A 25,989-nucleotide genomic window follows, 5' to 3' on the forward strand; every position below is an offset into this window, starting at 1 on the left:
GTTGTGTACATTTTCCAAATCACTGAAGTAACATGAACTGTATCTATTACATTGAACTAGTCATTGAACGGAGTTAATAATACGACTTTTGACGAGAAGGGTCCAATCCCGTTACATCTATCTATCTATCTATCTATCTATATACTACTAAAACTCAGATCTTGTAGCGTTGTATATATATTCCACTGATGTCGGCTGAATACGGCAAAACGGTGAACCGTAGCGCCACGATTTTTGTACCGCCTTAATCACCACGCGGGCCAATGATGGAAAATGATTTTTATATTTAATTCTGTCGCATATTTTTTTAAGTTACACAGGTTTTAATGCAATGCCCCCCCCCCCCCCTTATTGAGGTTTCGATAGAGGGCGCTGCGGTGAGGCAGTGCTCAGTACGCATGCGCGGAATCTCCTCACTCTGTGCTCAGCACGCATGCGCGGAATCTCCACACTCGCAACAAAAAAAATGGACGCCGTTAGCGGCGCCAGCCCGCTATCACCGGCTCACCTCTCCTCTCACCCCCTGCTTCTCTCCTCTCTCCCACACCCGGGAGAACATCTCCACGCTATCCCACCCCCCCCCCCCGGGGCCTTTGAATGATGCGATCACCAGCACCCCCCCCCCCCCCCCCCGGACTTTTGAATGATCCGATCCCCCGCACCCCCCCCCCCCCCCCAGGGACTTTAACTGATGCTAAGAGTGTGTCTGGGGGAGAAAAAATGCGGGGGGGGGGGGCTGAGAATGGGGAATGGGACAACAGGGGGTAGTGCGGAGGGGACTTGGTGGTGGGGGAAAGAGGGGTACCCTCCTCCCCTCCCCCTCCAAAACAAACTCTCCCCACTCCACAAATACCACCCCATCTCTCATCACCCTCCCCCCCCTCCATCCTCAACACCACCCTCCCTCCAACACTACCTCACCGCACAAGGGGATGGTGTGGGGAGAGTAAGAGTGGGGCTGGGGGAGGAGAAAATGGGAGGTGTGGGGCGGGCCCAAAGGGCCCGCTTTGAACGGGCCCACTTGGTCTAGTATACTATTAAAACTCAGATCTTGTATATATATTTTTTTGGGGTTTGACCTGAATTATTTGATATATTTATTTGTTCGTATCAGCGATTGCGGCAAAACGGTGAACAGTAGCGCGACGGTTTTTGCACCGACTTAATCGCCAACCTCCCAAACGACCGGCCGTGATATTTTCATTTGATTTAGTCGCATGTTTTTTAAGTTACAGAGGTTTTAAAGCGCTGCCCCCCCCCCCCCCCCTTTTCAGGGGGGCGCTGCGGTGCGGATTTAGTCTTCAGCTTGTGATGTCACAATGCCCCTGTGAGATGAGCTCGAGCTGCACCCCCTCCCCCCCCCCCCCCCTTCAGCGTGTGATGTCACAATGGACAAGCAGCTGCTATTGGGTGTCTACTCTTTACAAATTTACATCTTTTTATTTTTAACCTTTTTTTTTCAAGGTCTTCAGCTTGTGACGTCACAATGCTTGTGTGAGATGGGTGCTACATTCTTGCGAAAAGCAGCTGATTGTTTTTTAAAGTTGTGTTTTTTATTGCAAGTCACTTAACATACACAGATCAGCATGGGGCCCCTATGCTCGTGGGCCACCGGGGCAAGTGTTTCGAAAAAAGAAAGGGGAGGTCCCCCTTCCCCCCTCAACCCCCTTCCTCCCCACTCCTTCCCACCTCCATCCCCACTCCCTTCCCCCCTCCACCCCAACTCCTTCCCCATCCCTCCCCACCTCCCTCACCTCTCGACGCCCAACCCCCCCCTCCCCCTCCGGGGACCGAGCCCAACGGGGAAAGAGGGGTACTGGGAAAAGGGGAGGTCCCCTCCCTCCCCCTCCCCCCTTTCCCCCCTCCCCATCCACCCCTTCCCCCCCTCCCCTCCCCCCCCTCCATCCCCCTCCCCCTCCTCCCTCCCTCCCCCCCCTTCCTCCCCCGCCTCCCGGTTAAAATGGAAACCCTACGAGGACGGGCCCAATGGTGAAAGAGGGGTACTGGGAAAAGGGGAGGTCCCCCCTCCCTCCCCCCTTCCCCCCCTCCCTCCACCTCCCCCCTTCCCCCCTCTCCCCCCTTCCCTCCCCTCCACCCCCTTCCCTCCCCTCCTCCCTCCACACCTCCCTCCTCCCTCCCTCCCCCCCTCCCTCCCCGCCTCCCGGTTACAATGGAAACCCTACGAGGACGGGCCCAACGGGGAAAGAGGGGTACTGGGAAAACGGGTGGTCCCCCCTCCCTCCCCCCCTTCCCCCCCTACCCCCCCTCCCTCGCCTCTCCCTCCCCCTCCCCCCTTCCCCCCTCCCACCTCCCCCCCCTCCGTCCCCTCCCCCATCCACACCTCCCTCCTCCCCTTCCCTCCCCCCCCCACTCCCCTCCCGGTTACAATGGAAACCCTACAAGGACGGGCCCAACGGGGAAAGAGGGGGTACTGGGAAAAGGGGAGGTCCCCCTCCTTCCCCCCCTCCCTCCCCCTCCCCTCCCCCCTACCCCCTCCCTCCCCCCCACTCCCCTCCCGGTTACAATGGAAAACCCTACAAGGACGGGCCCCAACGGGGAAAGTGGGGTACTGGGAAAAAGGGAGGTCCCCCTCCCTCCCCCTCCCCCTCCCCCCCTCCCTCCCCACTACCCCCCTCCCTCCCCCCTCCCCCCTCCCCCTCCCCTCCTCCCTCCCTCCCACTTCCCTCCCTCCCCTCCTCCCGGTTACAATTGAAACCCTACGAGGACGGGCCCAACGGGGAAAGAGGGGTACTGGGAAAAGGGGAGGTCCCCCTCCCTCCCCCCTTCCCTCTCCCCCTCCCTCTCCCCTCCCTCCCTCCCCCTCTGCCTCCCCTTCCCCCCTCCCCTCCCCCTCCCTCCCCCTCCCCCTCCCCCCTACCCCGCTCCCTCTCCTCTCCCCCCCTTCCCCCCTCCCCTCCCCCCTCCCATCCCCCCCTCCCCTCCCCCTCCACACCTCCCTCCTCCCTCCCTTCCCTCCCCCCCACTCCCCTACCGGTTACAATGGAAACCCTACGAGGACGGGCCCAACGGGCACACTTGTGCTAGTTTATTTTAAAAATTCACCAAAGTAATTTCTGTTCCGTTGCCGGACGCGGTTAGCGCGTTAAAATGAACGGATCGACAGCTCTGATTCCACTTGCTGTTTATTTCACTCTTCCCACATTTATATTCCCCCTGGTTTTATTTCCGCGCTCACTGGGGGTTTTACGACGCGGAATTTGGGGATTAAATGGGAGCCGTTCAGCGCCGACCATTTGTCCACCGGGTTTCTGCCCCACAGCCCCTGAGCCCCGCTCCTGACGCCGGTCCCGGGACCCGACCCTTTTACACAACCGGAGCGGAACCGGAGCAGATTCTCAGCCACTGGTCTTCATCCCAAGGCATGAAGAAAGGATAAAGTTTCTCCGTGAATTTATTCCCAGTGAAGGTGTGGAGATGGGACTTGGTGTCCGCGTCGTAAAATGAAACTGTCCCGGACTCGTAACTGAGATAAACTCCCACCCTCCCGGGGATGGGACGGGCGGGGAGACGGGATGGAGAGGAGGTGACTGCATCAAACCCGTCATCCCACCGCCAGATCCTCCAGACTCCAGTCTCCGGGGTCAGTGTGTCCTCTACCTTCCTCTCCACAGACTCTGCGGCGACTCCCAGACTCCAGTCCTCACTCCCCGCCACCTCCACCTCCCAGTAATGTTTCCCCGATGTGAATCCCTCCGATCCCAGCACACACCCCCAGTGTGTAAACCTCTTCCCGGTGTCAGGGAGACTCCTCTCTGTCCCGGTCAGTCTCACCCTCTTCCGATCCTCAGACACCTCGAGCCACGGAGCCGCTGTTTCCACATCCAGGGTGACGGAGACTGGGGGGAGAAGCAGAGAATCAGAGAGTCCCCGGGGGTCGGGGGGAGACTCGGGCAGTGCGGCCCCGGGACCGGGGGAGAGGCCGCTCGGCCTCAGGCACAGGCGGGCGGTCAACTGAAACCCTGCCCGGTGTTTCGCCCACAACCACATCGGGTGGACAACAGACATCTCCCCCGGAGTTTTTATCCGGGGATGGAGGGGGGAATTTCGAGAGGTGGAGGAGGGTGGACGGGGAGGACGAGTGCGGAGAGTGAGGAGGATTGCGAGATTGCGGTGGGGATGGGGGAATGAAGCGGGCTATTCAGATATGGAGGCAGATCGGAGCAGGAGTATATAGAGGTGAGTGGTAATTTGAGGTTGTTAAAGAGGAGGTAGAGGTGCGTGGTGGGGTCGTCATGATCACAGTGAAAGGGGGCAGACACGAGGGGCCAGATGACCTGCTCCTGTGTTTTTTGAGTGGAGGGTGAGACAAAGGGAAGGGTGGGTTTGTTAGTCAATTGGAATGGGTGCAAAAGGGTTTACAACAACTTCATCAGGTCTGAAGGGCTGGGTTATCAGGGGAATTTGGACAGTCATCAGGTCATAATGTCATAAATGAAAGTATTCGAATGAGGCCATTCGGCCCATCAAGTCTACTCCACCATTCAATCGCGGCTGATCTATCTCTCGCTCCTAACCCTTTTCTCCTGCCTTCACCCTATAACCTCTGACACCTGTACTAACCCAAAATCCAGCTATCTCTGCCTTAAAATGTGGGATCTGGGACCATGGACATATCTGGTCACAGAAGGTTCGAGCCCCTGACCGCTGGAGGACAAAGCAGGGAGGGATTGAACTGTTTTTCACCTTCCATCACAGTGAGGAATGTGGAGCGGTCACTGTGGTGGATGTTCACGTTAAAATGTATTTTGTGTTTCCTGTTGCTTTTTACTGTTATGACTGTATGGCAAGTGAAGTTCCTCGTATGTTGCAAAACATACTTGGCTAATAAAGTTTTATTGTGATTGTGATAAGGAGCCGTGTTAGGCGGGTAGGATGAAGCGGACTGGAGTAGCGAGGAAAGGAGGGGACCGCGTGGGATTGGAGGTGTCGGAAGAGGAGTTACAGTTTACCAAGGTACAGCGAAAATATTTTGTTGAGTGCTAACCAGTCAGTAGAAAGACAATACATGATTACAATCAATACGTTTGCAGATACATGATGTGGGAATAATGTTTAGTGCAATGTAAAGCCAGCAAGGTGCGATCAAGGATAGTCCGAGGATCACCAACGTGGAAGATAGTAGTTCAGCACTGCTCTCTGGTTGTGGTAGGATGATTCAGCTCCCTGATAACAGCTGGGAAGAAACTGTCCCTGAATCTCGAGGTGTGCGTTTTCACACTTCTGTACCTCTTGCCTGATGGGAGAGGGGAGGAGAGGGAGAGACTCGTCCTTGATTATGCTGCTGGCCTTGCCGAGGCAGCGGGAGGTATAAATGGAGTCAGTAGCACGAGTTTCGGGATTGCGGGAGAGCAGGGAGGAGAGTCTGGAACGGGAATGACGGACTGCGCTTCCTGCAAATTGGCATCAGGACCGCATGCAACTCCACCAACATCCAACAGCAGGGACAACACGCGGAACATAATTTACTCTCGACCCAAGTCATCATCCATTCCTTCTCCCCAGAGATGCTACCTGTCCCACTTAGTCACTCCAGCATTTTGTGTCCATCTTCGGTTTAACGACGATCCTGCATTTTCCGGGCATCATACAGAAGATGCAGAATCATTTCATTCCAAAGAGGAAAGAAAATTCTGAGGGGATTAAGAGGCAACCGTGGCTGACAAGGGAAGTTAGCGATGGAATAAAACTAAAAGAAAAGATGTATCACACAGCAAAGAGTAGCGGGAAGCCTGATGATTGGGAAACTTTCAAAGGACAACAGAAGTTAACAAAAAGGGCAATACGGGTTGAAAAGATGAAGAACGAGGGTAGGCTGGCCAAGAATATAAAGAAGGACAGTAAAAGCTTCTTCGGTGATATTCAGAGAAAAAGATTAGTAAAGACAAATGTGGGTCCCTTGAAGACAGAAACGGGTAAATTTTTTATGGGTAACAAGGAATGGCAGAAGAGTTCAACACGTACTTCGGATCTGTCTTCACTAAGGAAGACACAAACAATCCCCCAGACGTATTAAGGATAGAGGATCTAAGGGGACAGCGGAACTGAAATAAATTTGTTTTAGGCGAGAAATAGTGTTGGATAGACTGATGGGATTGAAGGCTGATAAATCACTAGGGCCTGGTGGTCTGCATCCCACGGTACAGGGAGGGGCTCCATAAATCGTGGATGCATTGGTGATCATTTACCAATGTTCTATAGATTCAGGATCAGTTCCTGTGGATTGGAGGATAGCTAATGTTATCCCACTTTTCAAGCAAAGAGCGAGAGTGAAAATGGGGAATTACAGACCAGTTAGCCTGACATCGGTGGTGGGGAAGATGTTGGAGTCAATTATTAAAGAGGTAATATCAACGCATTTGGATAGCAGTAAGAGGATTGGTCCAAGTCAACATGGATTTATGAAGGGGAAATCATGCTTGACTAATCTGGGATTTTTTCAGGATGTGACAACAAAAATGAATGAAGGGGAGCCAGTGGATGTCGTGTATCTAGACTTTCAGAAAGGCATTGATAAGGTACCACGCAGGAGATTGGTGAGCAAAATTAGAGCACATGGTATTGGGGGTAGGGTGTTGACATGGATAGAGAATTGTTTGGCAGGCAGGAAGCAAAGAGTAGGAATAAACGGGTCATTTTCAGAATGGCAGACAGTGGCGAGTCGAGTGCTGCAAGTCTCAATGTTGGGGCCGCAACTATTTACATTATGTATAAATGATTTGGATGATTGAATTAGAAGAAACACTAGCAAGTTTGTAGATGGCACAAAGCTGGGTGGAAGTGTGAACTGTGAAGAGGAAGTTAGGAGGTTGCAGGTTTACTTGGTCAGGTTGAGTGAGTGGGCAGATGCATGGCAGATGCATAGAAACATAGAAAGATAGAAAATAGGTGCAGCAGGAGGCCATTCGGTACTTTGAGCCAGCACCACCATTCATTGTGATCATGGCTGATCGTCCCAAATCAATAGCTGCCTTCTCCCTATCTCCCTTGATCCCACTAACCCCAAGAGCTCTATCTAACTCTCTCTTAAATCCATCCAGTGATTTGGCTTCCACTGCTCTGTGGCAGAGAATTCCACAAATTCACAACTTTCTGGGTGAAAAGGTTTTTTCTCACCTCAGTTTTAAATGGCCTCCCCTTTATTCTAAGACCTTGGCCCCTGGTTCTGGACTCGCCCAACATTGGGACCATTTTTCCTGCATCTAGCTTGTCCAGTCCTTTTATAATGTTATATGTCTCTATAAGATCCCCTCTTATCCTTCAAAACACCTGTGAATACAAGCCAAGTCTTTTCATTCTTTTCACGTATGTCAGTCCCGCCATCCCAGTGATCAATCTCGTGAACCTACGCTGCACTGCCTCAATTACAAGGATGTCCTTCCTCAAATTAGGAGACCAAAACTGTACACAATACTCCAGATGTGGTCTTACCAGGGCCCTATACAACTGCAGAGGAGCCTCTTTACTGCAGTATAACGTGAATAAATGTGAGGTTAACGATTTAGGCGGCACAAATAAGGAGGCAGATTATTATCTCAATTGTGTCGGATTAGGTAAAGGGGAAGTACAACGAGACCTTCACTGAAGGTCACTGAAATTTGGCGTGCATGTACAACAGGCAGTGAAGAAAGCTAATGGCATGTTGGCCTTCATAACGAGAGGATTTGAGTAAAGGAGTAGTGACATCCCTCTGCAGTTATATGGGGCCCTGGTGAGACCGCATCTGAAGTATTGTGTGCAGTTTTGGATTCCTAATTTGAGGAAGGACGTCCTTGCTATTGAGGCAGTGCAGCGTAGGTTCACCATGTTAATCCCCGGGATGGAGTGTCATATGAGGAAAGATTAGAAAGACTGGGCTTGTATTCACTGGAGTTTAGAAGGATGATAGGGGATCTTATAGAGACGTATAAAATTATAAAAGGACTGGACAAGCTGGATGCAGGAAACATGTTCCCAATGTTGGGGGAGTCCAGAACCAGGGGCCAAAGTCTAAGAATAAAGGGGAGGTCATTTAAAAGTGAGATGAGAAGAAATGTTTTCACCCGGAGAGTTGTGAATTTATGGAATTTCCTGCCACTGAAGGCAGTGGAGGCCAATTCAATGGATGAATTTAAAAGACAGTTAGATAGAGCTCTAGGGGCCAGTGGAATCAAGGGATATGGGGCGACGCCAGGCACAGGTTACTCATTGTGGATGATCAGCCATGATCACAATGAATGGCGGTGCTGGCTCGAAGGGCCAAATGGCCTCTTCCTGCACCTATTTTCTATGTTTCTATGTTTCTAAACCAGCATCTGTAGTTCCTTCCCAAACAATGAAGAATCATTGGCGAGACGGAATGAAGAAATTTCCAAGGCATGTTATAGAGAAATTAAACGCAAGAGGGTAACGGTGAAACATAGAAACATAGAAATATATAAAATAGGTGCAGGGGTAGGCCATTCGGCCCTTCGAGCTAGCACCGCTATTCCAGTCTATCTGACACCGTTCAGATAATAATCTGCCTTATTGTTATTGACACCAAAGTGTCAACCTCACATTTATCCACATTATACTGCATCTGCCTTGCATCTGCCCCCTCACCCAACCAATCCAAGTCATCCTGCAGCCTCGTAGCATCCTCCTCGCAGCTCACACTACCATCCAGCTTTGTGTCATCCGCAAACTTAGAGATGTTACATTTAATTCCTTCGTGTAAATCGTTGATATATATTGTAAATAACTGGGGTCCCAGCACCGAGCCTTGCGGCACCCCACTAGTCACTGCCTGCCATTCTCAAAAGGACCCGTGAAGTGAGGGGCACCCCTGTTGGATAAAGGAAGTAATTCAGGCCTGGAACCAGAGGCAGTTGAAGAGCCCAGTCCAGTATTAAATATACATTGGACAGGTAATTAATACTTAAAGAACTATAACGGTTTAAAAAAAGTTTTTACCTCTCTGAATGTTGTCGGGCACCTCGCTGAACACCGTGTTCAACAAAAATGGGTGATCGTACTTTCCAACGGCCAGGGCACAGTCTGCTACTGACAGCGTGTGCATATCATCACTTATCCTGCATGAATCACACACCCGGTTATAAGACCCGCATCTACGATTTTTGAGTTAATTACCAAAACAGTGCAGAGAGACTCACCTCCTCTTCTGACGAGTTTCCTCCTGAAATATAAAACGTCAGAAAGATCAATTAATTTACACTGAGCGTCCACATCATGACAGCAGGAATATCAGCCAAATTGTTACAATTTTCCGACAGATCCCAGCACTTGATGCTGGAGCGGCGCCCCATCAGTGCAGTACTATGTATTAATTACATGTAATGGGTATATTTAATACTGGACTGATGGGGCGATTCAACCTCCTCTGGTTCCAGTTGTGAATTACCTCATTTGTCCAACGGGGGTCACCCTCTCTTCACTGTTACCCTCTTGCGTTTAATGTCTGTGTAACATGCCTTGGAATTTTCGTCTATCCTATTCGCCAAAGATCCTGCATTGCCACTTCATGCGCCCCCTGATTCGTCTTGCACCCTGTGGGTCAGCAAGAGGGAACGCATAGCGTCTACCAACCTTTGTCTCCACAGACATCGTGTTGCCAGCTTGTGACTAGATGTTCATATCAGACTAAGAGAAGACCAGGCTTGAACAACGTGGAAAATATGACTGGCTCAATGTGATAAGTTCAACTTCTCTTTCCGATAAAGATGCAGCTCGCCCTGCGATTGATTGGGGTGCGCTAATGTGAGCGAGGCAGTAATATGGCCCCAGAACAACTAAATCATTTATTTGGAGACACAAGGTGCTGCATAGAGTGGAATCCTAATCAGGCCAGCCAGCATCTGAGGAAGGAAATGTACACATGACGCATGTGGTCAGGAGCCTCTTTCAATCTTCTGGAATAGATGGGAGAGAGCTGGTAAAGGGATGGGAGGGGAAGGAACTGGGACAATAAGTGACATGGGATAGGTGAATTTATGTGAGGAGGGACATATGACAGACTGATGGACATCCCTGCGGCTGATGGCGAAGGGGATAAAACTTGCTACAGAATTGGAATCTGGTCAGGAAGATAAATGGGGAATGCAATGGAAGGGATGTGGTGGAAATCAACAGGAGAGAATGTGTTGGGTTCCCAGTAGGATGGGTTAGCGGATCAGCCGTTGGAGAAGGGGATGCAACGTGGTGACGGGGTCTGGGGATGAAAAGAAATGCCTGGGGGGAACAGTTGTAGGAACAGGGACGTCTGAAGGGGATAAGGATAACCTGTAACAGGAGAATACATGTTTCATGTCGTTGGGTTGTCGTCTGCTCAAAATATGTGGTGTTCGTCTTCCCTACCGACTGGGCTGTTTCAATCAGCCCTGAATTATTGGGTAATTCTGCATTTATTTCAGACTGTTACCCACTATTTTGTGATTGTGGCCTTGTGGAAGCTAACTTTGGGGAAACCATTTTGTGGCACCTTTGGAGGACATTTTGTGCTGGGAAGTTCGAAACCTTAGCAGCCTGTGAGAAAGTTCTGAACAAAAGCTTGTTTTGGTTATTGTATTGAAAACAGGCTTTTGCAAGGTAGTCCTTCACAGTCCTGGACACCTACAGATAAGAAGTTGCTTCCCAAGGTTTAGAAGTTGTTTTTCTGGGTTTGTTGTTGAGTTCTGGACATTTCAATGTTCTGAACTAGATGTTATGGTACCTCCTTATCGCCTAACGGTACCTCTCTAATCATCTTAGCTATGTGACTCCCTTTACTCCCCTATACTCCTGTTTGACTCCCTAACACAATTAAAGGAACTCTATTATGGGAACTCTACTATGCATCTGCTGAGACTGCTTTATGCTATGTAACCATGGGAAATTACTGAAAATTGTGCTGTTTTCAACTGTATAAATACTGACTAATCTTTATGTTCTTTGAGAGGACAGAAGCAGGTGCTTGAGCGAACAACTGTGCACTCAGGTCTCTGTGCCTTCTCCCACCTTGGTGTTTCAGTAAAAAGATTTAACTGAGTGTTGTGTTTTGCGTACTTATTTTAGAGATAAGTCGAGTCGACTTTCACAGCCTTACATTGAATCAAATTGAATTTGTAACTCCCTACCTTCAGAAATATCAAACTGTCCGTTTGGTTCATCCGCTCCTGCAGCTTTAAGAGTTTCTTTTGAATAGAGTTTATCTCCTCTTGAATCGCTCGTAGATTATTCTCCATTGGATTTAGAACGCTCTCCTCGTCTTCCCGGAGATCCCTGAGAAAGAGCCGCTCTTTCTCATTGAGAATCTGGCGCAGTTCAGCAAATACCGATGTGATGTAGGTCAACAGGTTCTGTGACTGTTCCTGTCAAATGAAAGGTGAAGGTCAATATTATCGAGCCTGGAATCTAAGACAATAGCACAAGATGAGAGAAGGGAAACTGGAAACCTTACCCGGACTCCAGAAATCTTCTCTTTCTGTTGCTGCTCCATTTCCCCCACCGCTGATTTATTTTTTGTGAGAATCTCCAAGGAAGTTTTAATCAGCTCCTGGGATTGAGATTCAGATTCAGTGAGTGAAAGAATTAGACCAGACGGAACAAATGAACTGCAGACACGGAACTGCACATGAAAGTTTACAAAAAGACACAAACTGCTGGAGAACTCATCGGGTCGTGGAGCGTATCAGCAGAGAGCCGCGGGCTGTCTCACCTGGAAGGACTGCTGGAGTCCCTGCATGGACGTGAGGGGGAAGGTACAGGGACAGGTGTTTCATCTCCAGCGGTGGCTGGGGCAAGTACCTGGGGAAGGGCTAGTTTGGGTGGGAGGCTGGGTGAACCGAACAGTCGCCGAGGGAGCGCGGTCCGCAAAACGCAGAATTGAAAATTCATCAGCTGATCACATTCTGTTTTCTTTTACCTTGTAGCTTTCAACAGCTTCTTTAATCGGCATGAAGCGATGCTCTCTGTGTTCCCGCGCGTCTCGGCAGATCAGGCAGACCAGTTTCTTGTCGGTTTCACAAAACAGCTTCAGTTCTTCCTGATGTTCCTCGCAGTAAAGTTTACTTTCCTTCCCTCCCGTGTTCAGGCTCAGTGCTCGAGCTGTCTCAGCGATATTCGCCAAGGCCCAATTTACTTTGAGGGTGCGGTCTGCCAACACCTCTCTACATACCGGGCAGGAGTTTCTCCCCTCCTTGTCCCAACTCTGTGTGATACAGGAGCGGCAGAAGTTGTGCCCGCACTCCAGTGTCGCCGGATCGGTGAAGAAATCCAGGCAAATGGGACAAATCGCTTCTTCGGTTAAACTCTGGATCTGGTGTTTCGAAGCCATTTTTAATTCCGACCACTTCCTGGTTCAAACGCCTCCGCCTTCAGGGAGCTGCGGACTCGTACAGAACCGCCGGTGTCAACGACACGCCCTGCAGTGCGCGGGGAATTGATTCTGTGCTGAATAATGTTGTTTTGCGGCGAGTGTTCAGGGTGAAGGGCCTCTGGCAATCTGCCACTGATTACACACCGGCAAGGGGCTGGCAACACAGTAAACGAGTCTGAACGTGTCAATAACCGGGCGGGCGAGCGCCGGGCAGTCTAAGGAAGGGCAGAAACGAAATGGAAGATGTATTAAGTTATCTCTACGTAGAGCGTGAAACGGTGGTTAAACATCAACTTAGAGCGACTGCTGTTAAAATAAAATCTGCAATAAAATCGGAGTCCTGGAGAGAATGTTGTGTTGTGAGGTGACAGACCCGCGACAATCGCTGAGATTTGGTTGCATAAAAAGTAGGAAAGACAATACTCTGTTACTGCGTGCAACACATTCACCTTCTCGGTGAAAGTCGTCTTGTTGAAAGAAACAGCAAGCACATGTGACACACGTGTTTGTGTGGGTCTGTGTGTGTGTGTGTGGGTGTGTGTGTGTGTCTGTGTGTGGGTGATTGTGGCTGTGTCTGTGTGGGTGTGTGTGTGTATGTGTGTGGGTGCTTGTGTCTGTGCGTGTGTCTGTGTGTCTGTGTGTGTGTGTCTGTGTGTGTGTGTGTGTGTGTGTCTGTGTGTGTGTGTCTGTGTGTGGGTCTGTGTGTGTGTGAGTGTGGGTCTGTGTGTGTGTGGGTGTGTGTGTGTGTGTGTGTGTCTGTGTGTGGGTGTGTGTGTCTGTGTGTGTGTGTGTCTGTGTGTGGGTGTGGGTGTGTGTGGGTGTGTGTGTCTGTGTGTGTGTGCTTGTGTTACAGTTCTTGGCCTTGTAATAAAAAATAGACAACACATTAATTGTGTGGCTGAGCTTACTTACCCCAATCTAGTAGACACCGACACTCCAGCAGTTGTCTGGACACACCCAGTGTGTGGGTGTGTGTGTGGGTCTGTGTCTGTGTGTGGGTGTGTGTGTGGGTTAGCTGCGAGGGGTCGCTAGGAGGCTGCAGATTGACTTGGATAGATTAGGCGAGTGGGCAAATGCATGGTAGATCAAAAAAATGTGGCTAAATATGAGGTTATCCACTTTGGCGGCAAGAACAGGAAAGCAGAGTATTACCTGAATGGTGGAATTCTCTGCCACAAAAGGTAGTTGAGGCCAGTTCATTGGCTATATTTAAGAGGGAGTTAGAAGTGGCCCTTGTGGCTAAAGGGATCAGGGGGTATGGAGAGAAGGCAGGTACAGGTTACTGAGCTGGATGATCAGCCATGATCATATTGAATGGTGGTGCAGGCTCGAAGGGCCGAATGGCCTACTCCTGCACCTATTTTCTATGTTTCTATGTCATTGTACCTGCTTGCTTCATCACCCACAGAAAACACTGCCCCTCACATTCCCAATGAACCTGACCCCCCCCCCCCCCCCTTGAATGTGCACATACTTGGCCAATAAACGTATTCATTCATTCATGAAAAGGTAAGGCTAAAGGTGAAAAGAGTCAGAAAGGGTGTCAGATGAGGAGAGTAGTGAAATGTGAAGCTGCAGGGAGGGGTACGGATACGAGAGTCAGTCTGAAGAAGGTTCTCGACTCAAAACATCATCTATTCCTTTTCATGCTGCCTGACCCGCTGAGTTACTCCAGCACTCTGTGAAACGTCACCTATCCATGTTCTCCACAGATGCTGCCTGACCCGCTGAGTTACTCCAGCACTGTGTGAAACGTCACCTATTCCTTCTCTCCACAGATGCTGCCTGACCCGCTGAGTTAGCCCAGCATTTTGTGTCTACATTCATCAGTGAAAATGTCATTTAGCTTAGTGATACGGCGCAGAAACAGGCCCTTCGGCCCACCGGGTACGCAGCGACCAGCGATAAAGTCGCCCTAACGCTGCCCTACACACACACAAGGGACAATCTCTAATTTTACAGAAGCCAATTAACCTACAAGCCTGTCGGTCTTGAGAGGTTTGGAGGGAATAATGTCGGTAGTAAAGAAAGCAAACTCAATGCTAGCATTTATTTCAAGAGGGCTTGTGTACAAAAACAGGGGGTGTTATGCTGAGGCTCTATAACATAGAAACATAGAAAATAGGTGCAGGAGGAGACCATTCGGCCCTTCGAGCCAGCACCGCCATTCATTGTGATCATGGCTGATCGTCCCCAATCAATAACCCGTGCCTGCCACCTCTCCATATCCCTTGATTCCACTAGCCGAGCTCTATCCAACTCTCTCTTAAATCCATCCAGTGATTTGGCTTCCACTGCCCTCTGTGGCAGAGAATTCCACAAATTCACAACTCTCTAGGTGAAAAGGCACTGGTCAGGCCCCATTTGGAATATTGTCAGCAATTTTCGCTGTACTCGCTGGAGTTTAGAAGAATGAGGGGGGACCTCATTGAAACTTCACCGAATAGTGAAAGACCCGGATAGGGTGGATGTGGAGAGGATGTTTCCACCAGTGGGAGAGTCTAGGACCAGAGGGCACAGCCTCAGAATTAAAGGACTTTCCGTCAGGAAGGAGATGAGGAGGAATTTATTTAGCCAGAGGGTGGTGAATCTGTGGGATTCTTTGCCACAGACGGCTGTGGAGGCCACAAGTCAGTGGACTTGGTCTTCAAATTTGAGGAAGGATATTCTTGCTATTGAGGGCATGCAGCGTAGGTTTACTCAGTTAATTCCCGGAATGGCGGGACTGTCTTGAAAGACTGGATCGACTGGTTTGTATACACTGGAATTTAGAAGGATGAGAGGAGATCTTATCGAAACGTATAAGATTATTAAGCGGTTGGACAGGTTAGAGGCAGGAAACATTATCCCAATGTTGGGGGAGTCCAGAACAAGGGGCCACAGTTTAAGATTAAGGGGTCGGCCATTTAGAACTGAGATGAGGAGAAACATTTTCAGTCAGAGAGTTGTGAATCTGTGAAATTCTCTGCCTCAGAAGGCAGTGGAGGCCAATTATCTGAATGCATTCAAGAGAGAGCTAGATAGAGGTCTTAAGGATAGCGGAGTCAGGGGGTATGGGGAGAAGGCAGGAACGGGGTACTGATTGAGAATGATCAGCCATGATCACATTGAATGGCGGTGCTGGCTCGAAGGGCCGAATGGCCTCCTCCTGCACCTATTGTCTTTTGGACATTTTTAAGGCAGAGATAGATAAATTATTGGTCAGTGCGGGTGTCAGGTGTTATGGGGAGAAGGCAGGAGAATGGGGTTAGGAGGGAGAGATAAATCAGCCGTGATTGAATGGTGGAGTAGACCTGATGGGCCGAATGGTCCAATTCTACACCTATCACATATGACCTAAACCGGAGATCCCGGAGACAACCCACGCAGGTCACGGGGAGAACGTACAGATTCCATACAGAGAGCACCCGTGGTCAGGATCGAACCTTGGTCTCTGGCGCTGTGAGGCAGCAGCTTTACCGCTGCGCCACCATTGTACATCATGATGTATCTATCTGTACGTCGTTGGTGAGACCACAGTTCTAGCGCCCAGCTACAGGGAGGTGGCATGGTGCTGGAGAGGGTGCAGAAGGGATAGACCAGCTTGGCACGGGCACAGTGGGGGTTAGGTTACAGGGAGCCACTGCACAGGGTAGGTCCCTACTCGGGGGATTCGGGGGATTCTTGTTGAGGTGTATAAAACCATGAGGGGCGTTGGTAATGTGGATGGTCACAGCCCTTTTCCCCAGGGTGTGGTGGTCTTAAACAAGAGTGTAGATGCAATAAACTGGAGTAACTCAGCGGGTCAGGCAGCATCTCTGGAGAACATGGATAGGTGACGTTTCACAGAGTGCTGGAGTATCTCAGCGGGTCGGGCAGCATCTGTGGAGAACATGGATAGGTGACGTTTCACAGAGTGTTGAGGTAACTCAGCCGGTCAGGCATCATCTGTGGGGAACATGGATAGATGACGTTTCACAGAGTGCTGGAGTAACTCAGCGGGTCAGGCAGCATCTGTGGGGAACATGGATAGGTGACGTTTCACAGAGTGCTGGAGTAACTCAGCAGGACAGGCAGCATCTGTGGAGAAAAGGAATAGCTGATGTTTTGAGTCGAGAACCTTCTTCACAGTGACTCTCATATCCGTACCCCTCCCTGCAGCTTCACATTTCACTACTCTCCTCATATGACCCCCTTTCTGACTCTTTTCACCTTTAGCCTCACCTTTTCATGAATGAATGAATAAGTTGATGAATGAATGAATAAGTTTATTGGCCAAGTATGTGCACATTCAAGGAATGTGCCTTGGTGCTCCTCTCACAAATGACAACACAAGCACACAGTTACCCGGAGAGGGGGGGGGGGGGGTCAGGTTCAATGGGAATGTGAGGGGCAATGTTTTCTGTGGGTGATGAAACAGGCAGGTACAATGACATAGAAACATAGAAAATAGGTGCAGGAGTGGGCCATTCAGCCCTTCGAACCTGCACCACCATTCAATATGACGATGGCTGATCATCCAGCTCAGTAACCTGTACCTGCCTTCTCTCCATACCCCCTGATCCCTTTAGCCATAAGGGCCACATCTAACTCCCTCTTAAATATTGCCAATGAACTGGCCTCAACTACCTTCTGTGGCAGAGAATTCCACAGACTCACCACTCTCTGTGTGAAGAAATGTTTTCTCATCTCGGTCCTAAAAGACTTCCCCCTTATCCTTAAGCTGTGACCCCTGGTTCTGGACTTCCCCAACATCGGGAACAATCTTCCCGAATCTAGGCTCTCCAACCCCTTAAGAATTTTATATGTTTCTATAAGATCCCTCCTCAGTCTTCTAAATTCCAGCGAGTATAAGCCTAGTCTATCCAGTCTTTCTTCATATGAAAGTCCTGCTATCCCAGGGATCAATCTGGTGAACCTTCTCTGTACTCCCTCTAAGGCTAGAATGTCTTTCTTCAGATTAGGAGACCAAAACTGTACACAATACTCCAGGTGCGGTTTCACCAAGGCCCTGTACAACTGCAGCAGAACCTCCCTGCTCCTATACTCAAATCCCCTCGCTATGAATGCCAACATACCATTCGCTTTCTTCACTGCCTGCTGCACCTGCACGCTTGCTTGCAATGACTGGTGCACCATGACACCCAGGGCACATTGCATCTCCCCTTTTCCTAATTGGCCACCATTCAGGTAATACTCTGCTTTCCTGTTCTTGCCGCCAAAGTGGATAACCTCATATTTATCCATATTATACTGCATCTGCCATGCATTTGCCCACTCGCCTAATCTATCCAAGTCACTCTGCATCCTCCTAGCATCCTCCTCACAGCTAACACTGCCACTCAGCTTCGTGTCATCCGCAAACTTAGAGATATTGCATTCAATTCCCTCGTCCAAATCATTAATATATATTGTAAATAACTGGGGTCCCAGCACTGAGCCTTGCGGTACCCCACTAGTCACTGCCTGCCATTCCGAAAAGGACCCGTTTATTCCTACACTTTGCTTCCTGTCCGCCAGCCAGTTCTCTATCCACATCAACACTGAACCCCCAATACCATGTGCTTTAAGTTTGTACCCCGATCTCCTATGTGGGACCTTGTCGAAGGCCTTCTGGAAGTCCAGATATAACACATCGACTGGTTCTCCCTTATCCACTCTACTGGTTACATCCTCGAAACATTCTATGACCTTGTTGTGTTGCAGGTCTCCACACTGCGGCTCTGTGCGGTACAAGAACGTCGGCCACCGTGGGCTCGGTCACCACTGTCCCCATGGGTGGGATGGTGAGGTTCCCCGTCCAGCCCCACAGCCACGAGAAGATCAGGGTGTCGATGTGGCGTCTCCATCCCGACCTGCCGATCCTGGATTGGAAGTCTTACAGCCCGGAGAGTCCGTCCTGCATCCACCCGTCCTACAGGGACAGAGTCCGCTTCCGACTGGACGGTGAAATCGAGCTGTGGGCCGTGGGTCTCGGTGACCAGGGGACCTACGAGATAGAGACAAACTACTTTGACAGGGAGCCGAGGAACCGCGACGTGGAGCACTTTGAGCTGCGCGTGGTCGGTGAGTAGTGGAGTGCAGAGTTGCACAGCACCCAGACTGGCTCTTCGGCCCACACGGCCCATGCTGACCCAGTGGGGCATTCTGGCCTTGTCCCACCCACTTGCGCACGGCACTCTCCGTGAATGAATGCTTCCTTGTCACATCTGACAAGGCGCAGTGATACATTTTTTTTTCTTGTTCGCACGCAAGGTATGCAAAGAATCGCCACATAAAGGGCGCGGAAAAGTTACAAATGATTCAATTTTACACAAACCATTATTGACACATACCATCTGAGCTCCCCCGTGGCCAACAGACCCCAGAAAACAGCACAGGAATAATGTTTGTACCGAACATGAAGCCAATGCAAACTGATCCCCCCTGCCTGAACACGATCCCTCTCCCTCCATTCCAGCATTTCTCAGCAGAACCCTGGAAATAATTTTCATGTCTCAGGGAACCCCCGCATAAATTTATTATATATCTTTATTAATCTCTTTCTTAATTAATTCATCTATATACAAAAACTCTTCGAAGGTATTGATTCACAAAATGCTGGAGTAACTCAGCAGGTCAGGCAGCATCTCGGGAGAGAAGGAATGGGTGACGTTCCGGGTCGAGACCCTTCCTTCTCTCCCGAGATGCTGCCTGACCTGCTGAGGGGGTCGGCCATTTAGAACTGAGAGGAGGAAAAACTTTTTCAGTCAGAAAGTTGTGAATCTGTGGAATTCTCTGCCTCAGAAGGCAGTGGAGGCCAATTCTCTGAATGCATTCAAGAGAGAGCTAGATAGAGCTCTTAAGGATAGCGGAGTCAGGGGGTATGGGGAGAAGGCAGGAACGGGTTACTGATTGAGAATGGCAAAAACAAGGAGGCAGATTATTTTCTCAATGGTGTTAGGTCAGGTAAGGGGGAGGTGCAGTGAGACCTGGGTGTCCTTGTACACCAGTCACTGAAAGTTGGCGTGCAGGTACAGCAGGCAGTGAAGAAAGCTAATGGCATGTTGGCCTTCATAACAAGAGGATTTCAATATAGGAGTAAAGAGGTCCTTCTGCAGTTGTATAGGGCTCTGGTGAGACCACACCTGGAGTATTGTGCACAGTTTTGGTCTCCTAATTTGCAGAAGGACATCCTTGTAATTGAGGCATTGCAGCGTAGGTTCACGAGATTGATCCCTGAGATGGCGGGACTGACATACGAGGAAAGATTGGAAAGACTAGTGTACTCAATGGGCCAATAGACAATAGGTGCAGGAGGAGGCCATTCGGCCCTTCGAGCCAGCACCGCCATTGAATGTGATCATGGCTGATCATTCTCAATCAGTACCCCGCTCCTGCCTTCTCCCCATACCCCCTGACTCCGCTATCCTTAAGAGCTCTATCTAACTCTCTCTTGAATGCATTCAGAGAATTGGCCTCCACTGCCTTCTGAGGCAGAGAATTCCACAGATTCACAACTCTCTGACTGAACAAGTTTTTCCTCATCTCAGTTCTAAATGGCCGACCCCTTATTCTTAAACTGTGTGGCCCCTGGTTCTGGAATCCCCCAACATTGGGAACATGTTTCCTGCCTCGAACGTGTCCAACCCCTTAATAATCTTATACGTCTCGATAAGATCTCCTCTCATCCTTCTAAATTCCAGTATATACAAGCCTAGCCGAAGGGCCTGTTTCCGCGCTGTGTCTCTAAACGAAGCTCCATTTTCACGGCTGTGTGGGTCTGTCTCCTCCAGGGTCCAGGTGTCGTTGGGCGATCATTCCCGCCGTGATCCTTCTCGTCCTAGCCGTACTGGGAGTCTGGGCATCGTATCTCTGCAGCAACCCCCACACCGTGCCGTGAGTATCCCCGTCTCCCCTCTCTGTCCGGACCTGCTGGAAGTGTACAACGATATACTTCTAGCCGGCAGCATGTCAGACTCTATGAGGAAGGGCAACATCACCCTGATCTACAAGCAGAAGGGGGAGATGAATGACTTAAGGAATTGGAGACCCATCACATTGTTGAATGTAGACTACAAGATCCTGTCTAAGGCCATCGCCAACCGGGTCAAGTCTGCTCTGGGACAGGTGATCCACCCGGACCAAACCTGTGCTGTACCTGGCAGGAAAATCTCAGACAGCCTGGTGCTGCTGAGAGATACCATTGCCTACGTGCAGGACAGACGGGTGGATGCCTGCCTGGTCAGCTTGGACCAGGAGAAGGCCTTCGACAGGATATCGCACACGTACATGAGGGACGTGCTCTCCAAAATGGGCTTTGGGGAGGGAATCAGGAAGTGGATACAACTGCTCTACTCCGATATCTGTAGTGCAGTCCAAATTAATGGGTGGGAATCAGACAGCTTCCCCGTCAGGTCTGGAGTCAGGCAGGGTTGCCCTCTTTCCCCTGTCTTGTTCGTCTGTTGCATTGAACCCTTTGCCGAATCCATCAGGAAGGATGCGAGCATAAGAGGAGTGACACTGCCAGGCAGTGGGGGCACTCAGGTCAAGGCCTCCCTGTACATGGACGATGTCGCCGTCTTCTGCTCGGACCCAGGGTCGGTCTGCAGACTGATCAGCGTCTGCGACCAGTTTGAGTTGGCCACGGGGGCCAGGGTAAACCGCAGGAAGAGCGAGGCCATGCTCTTTGGCTACTGGCCCGACCGATCTTCCATCCCCTTCACCATCAAGCCTGACTTCCTGAAGGTGCTGGGGATCTGGTTCGGGAAGGCTGAGGCATGTAACAAAAATTGGCTGGAGTGGATAGCCAAGGTGGGGAAGAAGCTGGAGCTGTGGAAGCAGCGCTCCCTCTCCTTCACGGGGAAAAACCTGGTCATCAGGTGTGAGGTGCTCTCGGGGCTGCTGTACTTGGCGCAAGTGTGGCCCGTCCCTCCCTCCTACGCCACGGGGATCACCCGGGCCGTTTTCCGTTTCATCTGGGGGTCGGCGATGGACCGGGTGCGACGAGCCACAATGCACAAGTCGGCAGACAACGGGGGTAAAGACGTGCCCAACGTCGCCCTCATTCTGATGGCCACTTTCGTGTGTGGCTGCATCAGGCGGAGCATAGAGCCAAGGCACGCGGGCACCAAATGCCACTACCTGCTGAGGTTCTACCTGTCCCCGGTGTTGCGAAGGATGGGCCTGGCGCAGATGCCACGCAATGTGCCAGTCAGCTGGACATTGCCGAACCATCTGTCGTTTGTGGACAGGTTCTTCCGGACCAACACCTTTGACCACAAGTCCATCGGGCAGTGGTCAGCACGGAACGTCCTGCAGGCACTGCAGGGGAATGACTCCATGGATCCTGTGGCGTGGTTCCCAGAACAGACAGCCCAGCTTGTCTGGCAAAATGCCTCATCGCCAGTACTCACCAACAAGCACCAAGACCTGGCTTGGCTGGCGGTGAGGGGAGCCCTCCCAGTCAGATCCTTCCTGCACCGCCGGAACCTCACTACCAGCGCACGCTGCCCTCGGGACGGCTGCTACGGAGAGGAAACGGTGGCCCACCTCTTCAAAGAGTGTGGATTTGCCAGGAGAGTCTGGAGAGGTCTGCAGGGGTCCCTGTCACGATTCATTCCGAGCAGCTCCGTCACAGAGGACTCTGTGCTCTACGGACTGTTCCCAGGAACGCATTCCGAGACTGACATCGAGTGCTGCTGGAAGGTCATCAACTCGGTGAAAGACGCTCTTTGGTCTGCCCGATCCTTGTTGACCTCCCAGCGGAGCGAGCTGTCCGTCAAGGAATGTTGCCGACTGGCCCACTGCAGACTGCAGGAGTACGTGCTGAGGGACGCTCTGAAGCTCGGTGCAGCCAACGCCAAGGCCCTGTGGGGGAGGACCACAGTCTAGGGTCTTTCCGCTGCTGGACATGGGGGGCAGGGTGTGGTGGAGAGAGACGCCCCTCCAAATAAGGGATATGTATGTAAATGTATGTAAATGTCTAAGTAAATGCCTGTATTGAATATGTAACCTCCGGAAATGTCGGATGGGTTTGTTTAAAAAAGATGTTTTGTAAATGATATTTATTACTTGAATAAAGTATTTTTTGATTAAAAAAAAAAAAAAAAAAAGTCCCTCCCCCCTCACCGCCCCTCCCCCCCCTCACCTCGTCTCCCCACCCTCCCCCCATCTCTGTCCCGTCTCCTCTCTCCATCCCGTCCCGTTCCCCCCTTCCGCCCCCTTCCTTTCCTTCCCCCTCTCTCCGTCTCCTCCCCCTCTCCCCTCTCGGTCGCCACCCCCCTTCCCCCCGTCTCCCTGCCCCCCCCCCCCCGTCCCCTCCCCTCTCTCCCGTCTAACATTGTGGGGTCACGCTGCCCCGGCAGTGAACGGGATGGATGGGCCGCGATGTCCGGTCACTAACACAGGACTCTCTCTCTCTCGCCCCCCTCTCCCCCCCTCCCTCCCTCTCTCACCCCCCCTCTCTCCCCCCCCTCTCTCCCCCCTCTCTCTCCCCCCCACTCTCTCCCCCCTCTCTCTCCCCCCTCTCTCTCCCCCTTCTCTCTCCCCCCTTCTCTCTCCCCCTTCTCTCTCCCCCCTTCTCTCTCCCTTCTCGCTCTTTCCCTTCTCTCTCTCTCCCTTCTCTCTCTCTCCCTTCTCTCTCTCTCCCTTCTCTCTCCCCCCTTCTCTCTCCCCCCCCTCTCTCCCCCCCCTCTCTCTCTCCTCTCTCGCAGGGATGAGGAGCGGGTCGTTGTGGGACCGGGAGTGTTGCAGAGTGGGGACCGCTGTACACGGAGGGTGACAGAGCACCCCGTTTCTGGGTGTCGGGGAACGGGTTTGCTGCTGCGCTGTCTATGTGGCAGATGTGACCAGATGTGTCCATGGTCCCAGATCCCAAAGTTTACGACAAGACCCTTGTGGAACATGGAACAGTTCCCACTTTGTCCGTGCTGTCGGGGGGTCTGGGGAGAAGGCAGGAACGGGGTACTGACTGCGGATGATCAGCCATGATCACATTGAATGGCGGTGCTGGCTCGAAGGGCCGAATGGCCTCCTCCGGCACCTATTGACTATTGTTGCTCTTTGGGAACCTGTAATTTATACAACGTCTGGTCACTGATGCAGTGGATGTTTGTTCTGCACGTTTTTGTGCAGCTTGTGATGATTTTGTAAAATGCACTTTGTACATAATAAAACAGATTTATTTAACACTTCTGCCTGTCATGTAAGCCTGTGCCTGATGTAATCAAGGCCATTGGTGGTTCATCGTTCTGTGTACTGATTGAGAATGATCAGCCATGATCACATTGAATGGCGGTGCGTACAGGCTCGAATGGCCGAATGGCCTCCTCCTGCACCTATTGTCTATTGTCGCCTCTAGCGAGCGACCATTCAAGCCGTTAATGATTGTTTAAAGAAATAACACACGCCCACAATTCAATATAATAGGTGGTAGAAGGTTCACCAGATTGATCCCTGGGATGGCAGGACTGCAGGTGCAGCAGGCAGTGAAGAAAGCGAATGGTATGTTAGCATTTCAAGAGGATTTGAGTATAACATATAACAACTACAGCATGGAAACAGGCCTGTCCGGCCCTACCAGTCCACGCCGACCATTCTCCCTGACCTAGTCTCATCTACCTGCACTCAGACCATAACCCTCCAATCCCCTCCTATCCATATACCTATCCAATTTACTCTTAAATAATAAAATCGAGCCTGCCTCCACCACTTCCACCGGAAGCCCATTCCATACAGCCACAACCCTCTGAGTAAAGAAGTTCCCCCTCATGTTACCCCTAAACCTTTGTCCCTTAATTCTGAAGCTATGTCCCCTTGTTGGAATCTTCCCCACTCTCAAAGGGAAAAGCCTACCCACGTCAACTCTGTCCGTCCCTCTCAAAATTTTAAAAACCTCTATCAAGTCCCCCCTCAACCTTCTACGCTCCAAAGAATAAAGACCCAACCTGTTCAACCTCTCTCTGTAGCCTAAGTGCTGAAACCCAGGCAACATTCTAGTAAATCTCCTCTGTACCCTCTCCATTTTGTCGACATCCTTCCTATAATTTGGCGACCAGAACTGCACACCATACTCCAGATTCGGCCTCACCAATGCCCTGTACAATTTCAACATTACATCCCAACTTCTATACTCGATGCTCTGATTTATAAAGGCAAGCATACCAAACGCCTTCTTCACCACCCTATCCACATGAGATTCCACCTTCAGGGAACAATGCACAGTTATTCCCAGATCCCTCTGTTCCACTGCATTCCTCAATTCCCTACCATTTACCCTGTACGTCCTATTTTGATTTGTCCTACCAAAATGCAGCACCTCACACTTATCAGCATTAAACTCCATCTGCCATCTTTCAGCCCACCCTTCCAAAAGGCCCAAGTCTCTCTGTAGACTTTGAAAATCTACCTCACTATCAACTACTCCACCTATCTTAGTATCATCTGCATATTTACTAATCCAATTTGCCACACCATCATCCAGATCATTAATGTAAATGACAAACAACAGTGGACCCAACACAGATCCTTGGGGCACTCCACTAGACACTGGCCTCCAACCTGACATACAATTGTCAACCGTTACCCTCTGGTATCTCCCATTCAGCCATTGTTGAATCCATCTTGCAACCTCACTATTAATACCCAACGATTTAACCTTCTTAATCAACCTTCCATGTGGAACCTTGTCAAATGCCTTACTGAAGTCCTTATAGACAACATCCACAGCCTTGCCCTTATCAATTTCCCTAGTAACCTCTTCAAAAAATTCAAGAAGATTAGTCAAACATGACCTTCCAGGCACAAATCCATGTTGACTGTTTCTAATCAGGCCTTGATTATCCAAATAATTATATATATTGTCCCTAAGTATCTTTTCCATTAATTTTCCCACCACAGACGTCAAACTAATAGGTCTATAATTGCTAGGTTTACTTTTAGAACCTTTTTTAAACAAAGGCACAACATGCGCAATGCGCCAATCTTCCGGCACCATCCCTGTTTCTAATGACGTTTGAAATATTTCCGTCATAGCCCCTGCAATTTCTGCACTAACTTCCCTCAATGTCCTAGGGAATATCCTATCAGGACCTGGAGACTTATCCACTTTTATATTCTTCAAAAGTGTCCGTACCTCCTCTTCTTTAATCCTCCTAATTTCCATCACTACTCTACTTGTTTCGCCTACCTCACATAATTCAATGTCCTTCTCCTCGGTAAATACCGAAGAAAAGAAATTGTTTAATATCTCCCCCATTTCTTCCGGCTCAGCACATAGCTGTCCACTCTGACTCTCTAATAGACCAATTTAGGGAGGTTCTGCTGCAGTTGTACAGGGCCTTGGTGAGACCGCACCTGGAGTATTGCGTACAGTTTTGGTCTCCTAATCTGAGGAAAGACATTCTTGCCATAGAGGGAGTACAGAGAAGGTTCACCAGATTGATCCTGGGATGGCAGGACTTTCATATGAAGAAAGACTGGATAGACTCGGCTTGTACTCGCTGGAATTTAAAGACTGAGGGGGGATCTTATAGAAATTTACAAAAGTTCTTAAGGGGTTGGACAGGCTAGATGCAGGAAGATTGTTCCCGATGTTGGGGGAGTCCAGAACAAGGGGTCACAGTTTAAGGATAAGGGGGAAGTCTTTTAGGACCGAGATGAGAAAGTTTTTTTTCACA

General features: G+C 50.3%; 2 protein-coding genes across 3 annotated transcripts; one reads left to right on the forward strand and one right to left on the reverse strand.

Moving 5' to 3' along the window:
- Positions 1–3,260: 3,260 nt before the first annotated feature.
- Positions 3,261–9,603, reverse strand: LOC144602610 (E3 ubiquitin-protein ligase TRIM39-like). Its single transcript, XM_078415741.1, has 4 exons — positions 9,586–9,603; positions 9,153–9,175; positions 8,953–9,071; positions 3,261–3,857 (listed from the first exon to the last, which is right to left on the reverse strand). Exons 1-4 carry the CDS (start codon positions 9,601–9,603, stop codon positions 3,325–3,327), a joined length of 693 nt encoding a protein of 230 aa, XP_078271867.1. The 3' UTR covers positions 3,261–3,324.
- An 8,412-nt stretch (positions 9,604–18,015) lies between these two features.
- Positions 18,016–23,496, forward strand: LOC144603054 (hepatic and glial cell adhesion molecule-like). 2 transcript variants are annotated; one of them, XM_078416189.1, is made up of 3 exons: positions 18,017–18,397; positions 20,107–20,209; positions 23,026–23,496. In XM_078416189.1, the coding sequence occupies exons 1-3, from the start codon at positions 18,106–18,108 to the stop codon at positions 23,300–23,302; spliced, it is 672 nt and encodes a 223-aa protein (XP_078272315.1). In that variant the 5' UTR covers positions 18,017–18,105; the 3' UTR covers positions 23,303–23,496. The 2 variants fall into 2 exon arrangements, with proteins under 2 accessions (XP_078272316.1, XP_078272315.1); XM_078416190.1 differs by lacking the exon at positions 20,107–20,209 and having other exon boundaries at positions 18,016–18,397.
- The last annotated feature ends 2,493 nt before the right edge of the window (positions 23,497–25,989 follow it).

This window comes from Rhinoraja longicauda, chromosome 19, assembly GCF_053455715.1.
Source record: "Rhinoraja longicauda isolate Sanriku21f chromosome 19, sRhiLon1.1, whole genome shotgun sequence".
NCBI lineage: Eukaryota > Metazoa > Chordata > Chondrichthyes > Rajiformes > Arhynchobatidae > Rhinoraja > Rhinoraja longicauda.

Bases quoted from the DNA above. Each gene is read 5' to 3' on its own strand.
- LOC144602610 (XM_078415741.1), bottom strand. The intron at 9,072-9,152 runs GTGAGTCTCTCT...TGATTCATGCAG, and splicing joins GAAACTCGTCAGAAGAGGAG to GATAAGTGATGATATGCACA. The intron at 3,858-8,952 runs GTAAAAACTTTT...TTCTCCCCCCAG, and splicing joins GCCCGACAACATTCAGAGAG to TCTCCGTCACCCTGGATGTG.
- LOC144603054 (XM_078416189.1), top strand. From the start codon at position 18,106: ATGGGTGGGATGGTGAGGTTCCCCGTCCAGCCCCACAGCCACGAGAAG. The intron at 18,398-20,106 runs GTGAGTAGTGGA...TGTCTCCTCCAG, and splicing joins CTTTGAGCTGCGCGTGGTCG to GGTCCAGGTGTCGTTGGGCG. The intron at 20,210-23,025 runs GTGAGTATCCCC...CCTCTCTCGCAG, and splicing joins AGCAACCCCCACACCGTGCC to GGATGAGGAGCGGGTCGTTG.